At 43.4% G+C, this 13,385-nt stretch overlaps 1 protein-coding gene across 8 annotated transcripts in view; it reads right to left on the reverse strand.

The window, feature by feature from the left end:
- The window catches only part of RhoGEF3 (Rho guanine nucleotide exchange factor 3), a 174,316-nt gene that overhangs the window by 21,846 nt on the left and 139,085 nt on the right, over positions 1-13,385 (reverse strand). For all 8 annotated transcript variants that reach the window (XM_031985525.2, XM_031985518.2, XM_031985515.2 and 5 more), the window contains exon 9: positions 7,632-7,746. In XM_031985525.2, coding sequence (XP_031841385.2) covers positions 7,632-7,746 — 115 coding nt within the window. The remainder of the gene's footprint in view (positions 1-7,631; positions 7,747-13,385) is intronic.

Below are 13,385 nucleotides of genomic sequence, written 5' to 3' on the forward strand. Positions count from 1 at the left end.
AAGCGCAATTAAAATCTTCATTTTGTCAATATCCACGTTAATCTACATCGATAGATAGGATGAACGCATGAAAATTGCTGTCGAAATTGAACGAGGACACTCGTCCCGGAGTTATAAAAGTTTATAACGGGCGATGCTCGTCTTCGAGGCTCTCGACCCGTGGAAAAAGGACAAAGGACGTTTCTTCGCTCAAGCGACTCCGTTTTAACGCATGAAAAAGTGTCTCGAGGGAACGGGGGAATGCGAACGACGCCACTGAAAAGCGGAACGTCTGTAAAGGCAATAAATCGAGGGGGTAGATTCCGGCGGAGCGGCCGTTTGTAATTAAGAGCGCGAGACAATGGCATCGAGACATTTAGGTGAGTTGAATTCCTTCGTGGCGTAGCCAGTGACACGGACAATGCTCGTCCTCGACGAGTCAAGTGACTTCTCGACCTCCCTTTAGAAACGCCGCGCTGCGGGCAGAAATGTGGTCCGAGCTCGTTTAGGAAACCGGAAGTTGGTTACACCGGCCGATCGATATTCTGTTACCCCAATCTATTCACCTGAGCACCGGGGATCCCGGGGCGATTCGGCGGATATTTTTTCATTGCGAGCTATTCTCATGGAAATGCTCAAAAGCGCATTCGCGTTGCAATAACGCGATGTAAACAACGATACACGCTCCTTTCATCGAGATTTCCATTACGATAAACATAAAAATGTAGTCGTTTTATTTTCCCTTCATGAATTACGCGTGTTACAAGTATTTACAGCGTAAAATAAATATTTTCAATAATAACGTCAAAATAATAATTCCACGTATCCCGTTGAACTATTATTTAACGTACTTTTATATGAAATATAAGCCGACCAAATGCATACAATGGTATTTATCAAGCTTTCTATTGCAATAAATATACATTAAAAATGTCCCGTTGCCATTTTCCGATTTATACACGTAAATATAGCCAAAATATCAAATAAATACGTTTTCTAGTATCATAAAGCTCCATTCTCAATGTTCCCGTTGATTCATCGTTAAATACGATTTACGCGGAACGTTAACTATCATCAGTGACTGACGAAAAGTGTCTCCTCTAATAGAACCAGCGTATCCCACGGCGGCAGAATTTTTGAGCCCCGTCAGACTTTAATTAATAGTCCTCTGAGAGCATTTGCATGTACCTGACGAAGGCTTTAACCTATATACCGAACCTGAAGTGACCTGGGTACCGATAATTGAAGGCCCGCGGGGGGTCAACAACGAATTATTTATTCGTACGGGTTTCACTGACTAGGAACGGTTCGCAGGAACTCCGATCTCCACTCGATTACGCATTCAGTTAATTTACCACGCCGGAAGAAATTCTGATTTAATGAACAGATATACCCTGATCGATCGATAGGCGGGTTATTTATTGGTCCGTATCCGTACGACCGGATCCGTGTAACGCGATCCGTTGTAGTTGCCGGACGATTTGTAATACGCGGAAAATTGCATACCTTTCCGCGGTACGTGACGCTTTTGTCTTCGGCAAAAATTCAATAAAGCGCAGGGTCTAGTTGTAAGAAACTTAAACAATGCGTTACATAACAATTCGCCTGGGGCTCGTGAATAAGCGCGACCCCGGGGTCGCCCAAGATCGTTCCGACAATCGATCATTTTCAACCTCGATAATGAAACATCAATCAAAGATGGTCGCTAAATATTTGAAGGATCGTGTCGCCAAATCATTTTCAAGGAAGCACGTCAGACGCTTGATCGAGTGGACACGCGATTCGCAATTTCCTTCGGGAAACCGATTGGGGATAGAATGGTAGAATGAGTAATGGACGTCGCTCGAGACGTCTTGGCCAGGAGTTCGAGTGAATGTACGCGGATCGGCGAGCTAGCGTGTGCAATTGGACACGTTAAAGTGCTTCAACGATTTCTATAAAGTTGGATTCCAATCGATATGTATTGAAATTTCTAATAATCATTTTTTATAGTTTCCTTCTTTCTCATTGTAAATAATACCTTTATGCGAGAAGAATATGTTTGTTTAAATAAGACCGTTTATACAGATTTTGTGAGCTTGCGTCCTGTATGACCCAATTGTGGCTAGCTGTAGGTTAATATTGCGTATAATTATTACATATTGAGATATTATTAGAATCCCCGATTTGCTAACTGTTCTTCTTCAACGAAGATAACGATCGATGGTAAATATCATTGAACAATGAGTTGATACTATTTCGAAACGAGTTTCGCAGAGTTTCCCAATGAAACACGGTTACAGAGCTATCCCCTGGAAAATTTCAGCGGAAGGAAGTCAAGTGGTCTAACCCAATTGCAAGATTTATCCTACGTCATAGACTGAATTGTCGAACGTATTGTTACCTTGGAGCGTATGGAATAGTTCGAGTTCCACAATCCCGATTAAACGCGAAAAGAAAGAGAACAGCTTTAACCATGCAGATTGCGCGAGCGTTACTGCCGGCAACAGCGAAGCCGATATTTCACACGGCGGACCGGAAGACGGTCGATAGGATTTCATCAACGCCTTCAATTACACTCGACTTCTAATTGGAGCGTGCTAATATATATATCGATTGCATTATTGCGTTCGGCTGTACGTGCACGGTGTATCGTGACTTGCGACGACCTACATGCATCATTCGCAGTGACGACAGCGCGCGCCGGTTCGTTGGCATTGCCGGTAACAATGCCACGTCGAATTGACTATCTCTCACGTTTATGCGCAGGTTACTGCCGCCCGGCACGGCCATTTATCTGACAATTAGATGGAGTCGTGGACAGAGGCGCTGCGTACGAATCCGCGAAGTTCCATGATTCTCTTAACGACGATAATTCCATGCATTCTGTCGCGTGTCTTGGCGCTCGTTAATTGTACGGATCCCGTGGCACGGTAATACTTTGGTTTCTCACGGCTTCGAAATTGCCGGGGTACGTAAGGGCGAGAGTGCGTTGGTCACGGAATTAAATCGTTGGGAAAGATGAACCTGGATGCCTCGAAGCGATTCGTAGAAATGTCCACAATGTAATCAGCCATTCACAGTTTACCGAATTAAAACATTTCTTCGTTTTTTTAAAGTTTCTTTACAAACGCTATAAGCGTGAATTTATTAGGATTCCAATTGGCTTATATTTCAATCTAGGTATTACTAAGTCAGCTTCTTTAACGATCCCTCGGAGATCTGTACCTTCACAGTAATTGTAAAAGAAGAAATTACGAATTGGTCATTTTGACCTACCCGGTAGTTCCAGCGTAAAGTGTATATACGTACAAATCAACTAAATACGTATTATCCACGAATATTTGAATAATACGAAGGTACAGTTTCAAATCGCCGAGTTACAGCAGAAAGGTGGGAAACGAAGTAGTTGAATCGTGAAATAGAAGATTATCAACGATCCTCCGAGAGATGCAGCGAAACGAAGTCAGCGAGTCGACTCGTCGCTCTCGGTTAACAAGTTAATGAAGTCGTGGGAGTATTCGGTATCGCGACATTGCGTAATCGTTTCAAATAACGATAATCCGTGCCAGCGAAGTATTCACTGCTCAGAAGCAGAGATGGCTGCGGACTGGCTGGTTCCTCGGCGGATCCTGCGGGGAGTCACGTCGCGAGCACGATAAGGTATCTAAGATTTGCATCGCCGCGGGGAATTCGACGATCTCACGGCACGAATCCGGAATGCATCGTCGCTCGCGCCAATGCGCCTCGAAAAGCACGGACCGCGAATACCCTGGATCTCGATCCCGATCCGCGCGTGTCCCCGCAGACCGGGCGTAGCCGAGCCGGAAACGTCCGACCCCGTGATTCCCCGATCCCAGAAACTGAATCCCTCCGGTGGCGCGCATCGTTCGACAGCTTCTCTCTTTCAGGCAGCCTCTGCACACACGTGTCCTTTGGTACGAGTATAATAGGTCACGGTATACAATGTGAGACTGTGGTTACCGTTAGTGCGGTTTAGGGTAGTGGTAGCTTCCCGTGTCGTACTTAGGCGGTTAGACTATGTCTTTGGTAGGAAATATGGCCGGCTCGAACCACTACCGAGGAGGACGGGTTAGGCGAATTTCGGGGTCGCGTTCTAATTAGCCATTTTGTTGTGCAAGCAAGAATCTCGGGTATTTCTTAACACGTTGACTGCCACGGTGGTTATCGATGACCGGAGCATCGAAATCACTTGAAAACAATGTTAATTTGTCGGATACCTAATGTCGAATGAGAATGTTTAATAGCGTAAACAACTAGATGACAATTTGACGTAAGCATTTCGACAGCAATTAATAAGTAACTGCTGTTCTTTATCTTTGCTACAGAAGAATATGCGATAGACGAAACTCTAAAGGTAAGTAAATAGATTATGTCGAGCTGCGGACATGTAGATTATAGTTACATTGAGCGATTTTCAGAAATAGATGGTGATATAAGGAATACTATCGATTAAGTAGATGTCATAGATGAGATACTCAGCGAATTGGAATTTATCTTTTGTAATTTGGTAGTAAAATGAGGCTAAACCTTTGTTGAATCAGCCTGCGAACTGACTTTTCATCCACATCATGCTGCGCGTCTTGTTACCGTGTTCTTGGAGTAGTATATTCATGTCATTACTGAACGCGATTCTAGCACGATGGCACAAGCGTTAAGATTGCGGGACAAACTGTCAGAGTGATGGAACCTAAATTCGTGTAATGCTTGCACTGTAACCGCACTGTAATGCGACATCGCGGAGCAGATTTCAAAGCAGACTCGGTTGTCCGCTTTTCTGGGACAATCTGTCACGTGCCGTCATGATTGATACCTTTTCAGGATTCTATTTGGGACGCTGTCGGTGACGTACAGGGTTTCCGGCTATGTGGATCAGTAAATTATTCGGTGGAAAAAGCGCAAAGAGGACGCGCGGAGCCTGTGTCATAGCTCGAGGCGTTTTCGATACTTTCCTGATAAATGAAGTAGTTAAAGTCGACAAACTGGAAGACAGTTTGTTTGGCACGGGGAAGCGTTACGTAACATTCTAAATATTGATTCCCGAAAATTGCTTCTCTCAAATATTCACGTGGCACAATGTAGGTCATGTAATGCACTCTTAAAATTCTGTCCGACGACTGCGCGTTTTAGGATACCGGTGTCACCTTCAGCTTTATAAAGGATGGCCGCATTTACATGCGTTCGGTAACAGAAACTTCGGGCAATATTTATCAAGCTTACCGAATTCTGAATTTGAATTATAATCCTGTTTGCAAAAGTGTTTCCAGTTTATTGTGCAAACTTTCGGGCTTCTTACAGAAACAATCATTTTCAAAGCAAATAATATTAGAAATAGTAAAACTTGTCTTGTCTTTTTACGAATATAAACGTTTACGTCTATAATTATATTAAAAACACTACAGTTTGCAAATATAATATTTCGAAACTGACTTCCAGTTTTGTTATAGCTACAAGTAGATCGCTTGTTAAAATCTACACCTGTACTTATTATATCAGCTTTCCACTATGAGAATGATTTCGTAGTTGTACGTATTTCGTTGCCGCAACAGTTCGTCCCAGAAATCACAAGGATTTACCGGACGCAAAAATTCACGGAGGGGTAGAAGTTGGCGGCGGCGGCTCTGCTCAGAGTTTCTTGGACAAACTTTGAAACCGAGGTCTAGGCAGCGTCGCGTTCCTTGGACCTGGCTTAATTAAAGCCGGGGAATGTTGTTTTATCCGTCTAACTGTCGCATTGTTGCAAGTTCGCGGATTTATCTGCAACAGTTATACGCGCACCGCAAACGAAACAGTTCCTCCCGACAATTTATTACGCCGACCGTGATATTAATTAGGATCGTTATGCGCAGGGTTTGCTGCGTTCCTCCGATTTTCGCATTTCTGATAGAGCAATTAACGAAGTTCGAAACTCGAGCGCCTTGGGATTTCGAGGCCGGGAATTCTTCGGTATAATCCGTGCAAAATGATTTCAGCAAAATATCAGAGTTCTCTCTAGTTATCCTCTCTATTTCGATATTCCAACAAATTAAAAGAACATGCCTAGTGTTTTGTCGATGTAACAACGAAGCCGGAATGACTGAGAGGATTTAAAAGATAAATAAAATGCTTAGTCTTTCCGGAATGGCGCCGGAATGTCTGAATGGATTTAAGGAACGTGTCCAGTGTTGTTTTAACGTGACAATGAGTCAGAATGACTGAAAAGATTCGAATGACGTGGTTCCTTGGATACGGAGTTCAAGGAATCGTTTGTTTGTTAGAAATAGTTGCGAAAATCGGTGATAATTTCAACGAAATCGGTAAGCACTCCGCTTTATCGACCGCGGCGGGACGCTCTAAAAGTGGCTGAAAAGTTGAAGGGAGCTGCTCGGAAGTTCCCTTGGGAAGGAAAGTTCCGAAAGCCCGCCGCCGGCGAATCGACCACCAAACTTTTTAAAACGTGGAAACTTGGCAGCGGCGATCTTTAAAATGTTTTAAACATTCGAGAACGGCGTTCACAGAGAAATGCCTTTCTCATTTAAATAATACATTAGAGATTCTCGTGCTCGCTACTCGAACATTCCGATATCAACGTAACCAATGTTTGCACACAATTTAGTATAAATCGGGGTTTCTTAGTTTCGGTGTGAATCTGTATCAGATGGCACAGTGTTTTATTGTCATCGAAGCAGAAAAACGTCATGCTAGCCGCGACACGTAAATATAAAATAATTAAGAAACTCGAGAGTGGTGTACGTGCATCCTAATTAACGAAAAATATGACGCAACCAAGACAGCAATTACCGATGTTGAAAAGCGGCGGCTCATTATAAAAGAGTGCTTACACTAAATTTATTAAATTGTTTGTACTAGTGAAACAGGTTATGCGACATTGAAAACCGAAATTTTGGGCATTCCGCTTTTTCAATGGTGCGTGCTAGTGTTGTAAAAATGAGGTGCGAGTTTCGTTTCGAATCTTTGATCTGAAAATTTGAAATTTTTAACAGACTTAAACATTAATGATTCGGTTATTTGATCCTAGAATATGCGGGAAGACGGAAATTTAATAAGAGGTTGATGGGAAATCTAAAATTCGGTTGGTCAGCTAAGTTTAAATTACGTTGCATCCTGTGAGAATGAAACTTTTAGTATGAAAGATCACTGCGGGGACCTTCAAAGAAAGTTTTAATAAATTTCGAACCGTGGAAAGTTCACCTCCTTTCAAATACACGTCTTTTAACGTCTAAAGGTGTAGATGCGCTAGCAAGTAATTTGCGACTCTTTCTCCAATAATACCTCGTAGAAGAGTCTTCTATTTCATTTGATTTTATCACTATCGCGAATAAATTAAATTTGCCACCGGTGATCTCAGTTGCATTTAAACGTGTCACGAGTGTTGTTGTCACAAAATAAAGATTGCAAAGTACTTGCCGGTATATATCAGCACTTTAAGAAAAATTTGAAAGTTCGTTCACCCACGCCCACGTGCTCTATTAATTCGACTAATCGAAGTTTCGTTGTACCGTAATTTGCTCCGCAACGATTCTTCGACGTTTAATGAACAAATCGGTTATTGTTCCTCGCGTGAGAAGCCAGCGTAATTGAACGATCGAGAACTCACAGGGGAAAAAGACAGAAATGATATTTCCGGCGACGCGTCGCGTTCGAATACTCACGGAAACAGGAGCCGTGTGAGGCGCGGCTACTTCCTGTACGTGGTGACGGCGACTGGGGCTAGGGCTCGACCTTTGGGAGCTCTGTCCGCGATGCCATGAACCTCCCTTGTTATTACTGAAATCAAATGAAAAAGAAAAGAAATCGGTTATTACAATTCACCTTGGTCCTTCGTGACTGAAGTTTCTTCCGAGGCGGACACTGAATTAAAAGTTGGTAACAACGACAGCGGATGATAAAGAACTTTTCATAAGTTCCTAACTCCTCGAACTTATTTAATTATGTTTATAGAGTCTTCGGGTGTATGTTCCTCTTGTTTACGTGTTCTATTTAATCTCTTTCTGGTTCTATTAAACTTTCATGGAGGTGGATATTCTGAATTTCTCTTCTAGACATTTTCCTCATAAAATGAGATTATATATTGGAAATTAAAATATTAAGGATGGATGGAAAGAATGGTTCACCGTATTACTTTTTGCATAACTGAATTATGTATTATACCGTTTCAATGTAACAGCAGCGATTGATTTACAAGGAAAAAATACACCGAGGCACGACCGAGAAAGATGTACATCCGCGGAAATTGGTGGATATAATTGACAAAGTGCTGATGCAAGTCACCGTATGTGTGTGTACAGATTAAACAAGAGTCGATCAACATTCTGTTCAAGCATTGGCGTAGATAACATCTAAACGACCACGTGTGTGGACAGAATATATATTTATGGGAACTAAGCTGGAGATTGAAAGTAAACAGATCCCGACAGGAAAATAGTCAAGATCGATTTTGTCAGTTTTTAAGTTATTTAGCGAGACGGCGTTGCAGGGGGCCAGCGATTCTAGAGTTCGGAGGTGGAAAAAATGGCGACGACGGCCGATTAAATCTCACAATAAATTATTCCAGGGCGCGACTTGTCAGCGTGACCAGCCAATAGAACGGTGTAATAAACTATCGGGTTGAGAGTCCTCGGACGTGATTTACACGGCCGATCATCGATAATCGTCCCTTGGAGATGTCGATATATTACGCGAGACAATGATCTACGATGCGTCGATACGCTATCACAAGATCAGGGGCTTTTAGTAATCTCGGCATGAAACAAGCACCGATATTCGACTCGTCCCTTTGTAATACTGAATTTCACCCCCGTTCGATGGCTATACTTTATTCTGATTTACAATCGAACACAATGCACCTGAACCGTTGAAGAATGGAACAGTACACGTTATAAGTTCCATTTATTCAAGTAAAGAGAGACCGATGACCGATCGTTGCTTTCTGCAGAGTCATAATGGTAATTGCTTACTCACATTTACTGCGCTTTTCATTCATACTATGACTTACAGATAAATTAAACCTTCGCACTCGAGATGCGATTCTATCAACATGTGTATCAACGGATGAAGCATCGAAATAAAATAGTTGCGTCCCTTGATCAACTAAAATGTTTTCTTCCGTTAGTTGCAAAAAGAGCCATCGATACTATCAGAAAATAAAGAATATTCATGCTAAAAAATATTGTCGAGTGCAAACGGTTAACATTTCACGCGTAAGCATAATCAAGAAAGGACAGAGAAGCAAGCGTCGATAATCTTCACAGTCCCCACAAGCCCTCGAAACCCATCGATTACTTTCCCGGCGCGTTTAGAACCACATCCGGCCAAAAATCCATCGCCTTTCATCCGAAGCACTCTCGACATTACAACCGTGCCTGCGTTACCCAACTACAATGCTAGCTGCATGCGCGTCACGTCCGCTCGTCATCTTCGAGGGAAAAAAAAGGAAAGAATCCCGATACCGAGCCCTCGAAAAGGCCGTTCACCCGTCCGCGTTTCCCCTCATAAATTAGAAACTCTCTCGTCACCGATGATCGTGATCGCGGCTGTCGAGAGCCGCGCGATAGGACACGCTCATTGTCTCTAAACCGACAGCTCCGATGCGCCGGCCACTCCCAGGCCACGGGAAAGGATCATCGCAGAATCGTTTCGGCCGCGGTAGAAAGCGGAATGGAATCGACGAGCCTTAGAGGGTTCGCGACCTCTTCGGGCTGGAAGACGCGACTCGGCTGGCAGTCGGGTCGGCTCCGTCATCGCGGAATCGCGGCGGAAAAGAATCGTTTCTCCGCCGATGAAAATCACGCGCGGCGTCCGGACGACACGCGGGAAAAGGCCGATCGTTGATGGGTTCGTTAGAACGCATCGCCGCGATCGTTCATCAAACGGACGATGATTTGCGCGCCGATAATGATGTATCGGGCCACAGTGAAAGCGTCGTGGGAATTGATTCGCGTGTGCACGCGCGCGCATCGTCTCGCGTACCCAGCCGGAAGCGTACGACGATAAGGTCACGTCAAGGCAATAGGTCGAACGATTAACGCTATTAACGTCCCGGCGTCACGGTGTTCCGCGGGAGGCGGTTTCTCACACGAGAACCGCTCGTTATCGCGGAAATTTTCGCGTCCTCCGGTAATTTGCGCGGGGACGTGGGAGCGAGGCCAGGATCGCCGGCGCGATTACTCTCCTCGCGTAATTTATTTAACGGCCGCCGACGCCGCTGACACCTTCGCGGACGTATCCTCGCTGTTCCCCTCGGCTAATATTTGCCTCGAGTTTCGCCGGCGACGAGGCGGCCCCGGAATATACCCGGCGAGGCTGTTTGGAAATTGAGATATCGAGACGCGCGCGAGCGACTCGCGCCCGTTAATCTTGTCGTTATCAAGGAGTTTCGTAATCATCGGCACGCCGGGCTCGCGCGACACGGCGCACCGCCGTTTTCGCGCGGAAAGTGCAAGGAACTCGGTCAATATTTCCAAGGCTGATGGGAACGAGACTGTGCCCCGGGCCGCGCCGGCTGGAACTGAACCGCGCGCGGTGCCCGGATAGATATCCGCGGGAACTACACGGGTTTGTACTTATAATTATCTCTCTGTTTGGCGAACTCCGCTGTACAATTGCGGGATCGGCGCACCTTTTTATACGCTTCGTTTATTTCCCGCGATGCGGTGTTACTCGCCAACGCGCCGCCTGAACAAATCGGTAACTGGTTTCGTTGGTCTTACTGTGGTCTTCGTATTGGGCATGTTTCCGTTTAATTAGAGGAACGTGATTTTTAGACGGAGCTTCTGTATTGTGTTGGAAACGCGTTCTGTTGAAATTTTGGTATTTTCGACGGGAAACAGATTTTAAGGATGCACGCTGAGAAGTTAAGCTTCCTGGGAATTAATGCAGGGTAAAGGTGATTCTTTGGAAGAAGTGTCTGAAAGTTTGCACTGTTACCGAAGGGGTCCATTTCTGAAGAATTCTTTTCGTAAAGCTATTAAGTTCTGTACACTCACGACTTTGAAGCTCACCTCGCAGATACAGTGAAACAGTTTTATAACTAAAACAGACCGCGGAGGAGAGATTCGATATTATTATCGATAAACTTCGGCGTTGCTGCTATAAAAACCTCTGTTTTTCGCTAATGAAAGTTTGCCCTGCGAAAGCAAATATTTACGAACAAAATGTTACAAACAAGGTATTGTATTTTGTTAAAATTCGATGATAATTGATACACATTAATGAGGAATATAGTATGCGCGGAGGCGCTTTTAGGTTAACGGTAACGCCGAGGAAGGATCGGACTCATTTTCGAAAAATTCGCTGGACGCATGTTTTTTTATACATTCCTGCGCCGTATAACGAGTTAAAAGCAATTTGTGCGGCGTTGATTTATGCAAACATGTTTATACTGTGTCCAAAGTTATACCAGGTATTGGAATTTTTTAGTCGAGCTCGCATAAAAACTCGCTGCCTGCAACTGTATATCATCGTGCCCCATCTTTCCTCGACGCGAAGAATCTCGTTATTTCGTCTGGCCAGCATTGTTCTACTGTATTATTTAATCGGACTATTCCAAAAAGGCGGTTCATTGGAATTTTCGAAGCGGGCCTTGGACAAGCCAACAAACACACGCGAAATAATTTAACGTTCTCTCAAAGACTCGGCAGACCGCCATTAGAATAAAGAATTGATTAAAATGTATTAAATCGTGCAAGAAGGAATTCTATTGAGCTCCAATATTATTACTTTTAATTATTCTTCTTAATTACTGGACTAAGTTCGGAATATCTAAATTATTTTCTCTTCGCGTAGTAGAATTTTGACAACCTTTTTTTACCATAATACATTCAGCTCAATTATATAAGCATATCAACACTAGATTCACAGAACCCGTCAATTTGACGGATATTGAATTTTTTAAACATTAATTAGTAGCTTAAGTCGATTTTGATTCGTGCAATTATGCGAATACACATTGTAATACTCTGCACTGGAACCTACAATTTTCACAATCTGTATAAATGAATACATAGTTTTCTATAACCAATAGGATAAAATGTAGAATAAACGTCCGTAAATCTAGCGTTAAACCGGTCTCTGCAGTTTTATCTGCAATTTCTTTTATAATATATTTCTGAATACTTTCATACTGTTTCTTAAGAAGTATCTCTGAATAAATCACCATACGAACTTCAATAACGGTTTCCCCCTTTCATCGTTCGTCCAGATAAATCCCCGACGGAACGGCGTACGTTTACGAAGATTAATCCCCAGCGATTTCCGATCCAACGACGATCGACGATCACGCTTCTTTCGTTTATCCGATCCCAGTTCCAAGAAAACGCCAGTAAAACACGGAAAGAACGAGGAGCAAGTGTTAAAAGCTGAATTTATTCAATGTCCACCCTCCGTCAAAGGTTTCCTGGCTCGTTTGCGTTTCGATTTTTTTCTTCCCCGTGCCTCGTTGGTGTTCCGCGGCGCAGGGTGGATAAATCGATGCACTCCGGCCCATATAAACAATCGTATTTATCGTGCGGTGGTTCACGTGGGTGTGCTGTTACGAGCGGCAAGAACCGGTCGTAAAATCTTACCGGTTTCCCGATACGGCATCCCTCGTCCGGCCGCGACCAGTGGAATATGAATGCGAGCGCGAAACTGTATTCGGCTCGGTCAACGGAAGAATTCAATTGATTCCAATTCCACGGAGTGTATTTGCCTTCTCATTGCGTCAAACTCTGGTAAAAAGTATGCTCGCCGTTGCCGTATTGTACCAATGGCAACGCCGGCAATCATTCACCGATGATGACGCTGTGAAATCGGTAATTGCGAACTTAATAGTCAATCCACCGCATTCGAACGAATAGGAAAATGATTGATTCGAACACGGAAATTTTCTACGTGAATTACGGGTTATCTTTATGTCTCAACTTCAAATGGAACGGTACGTCTTTAGATTTACTACCGTACATTCTAATGTTATTATTGTAGATTTATTTCTGTTAATCGAGATTCAATTAAGTCTATTTTAATCTATTGTAGAAGTATTCGCGTATTATTATACGGATTCGACGCTGAAAAGGACGAGCTTCTATAAAAGCGAGAATTATTTTATACGAGCAGTTAAATGCTGAAGTTACATCGCCGCAGGGAATACTTTCAGTAACATCGAAAGCGTAAGCAATTTCTGCTGCAATTTGAAAACAGGTTCAAATAAGTTCATCGTAGAAATCTGCCTGTAGATCTCGGAGAAATTACTAACTGGAATTCAAACGAGTCACTCTAACTTAGTCCCGAAGATTAAGATAAGAGCACTTGTTAGTAGAAGTTCGCAATCATATCGGGCGAAGTATTACTCTGTTCCACGAAAGTTTGCCTGGAAAAATTTGTCTACGCAAAACTTCGGTCCACATTTCATATCGGATAAAACTTTTTTT

Source organism: Nomia melanderi, chromosome 5 (genome assembly GCF_051020985.1).
Source record: "Nomia melanderi isolate GNS246 chromosome 5, iyNomMela1, whole genome shotgun sequence".
In the NCBI taxonomy this organism is placed as follows: Eukaryota; Metazoa; Arthropoda; class Insecta; order Hymenoptera; family Halictidae; genus Nomia; species Nomia melanderi.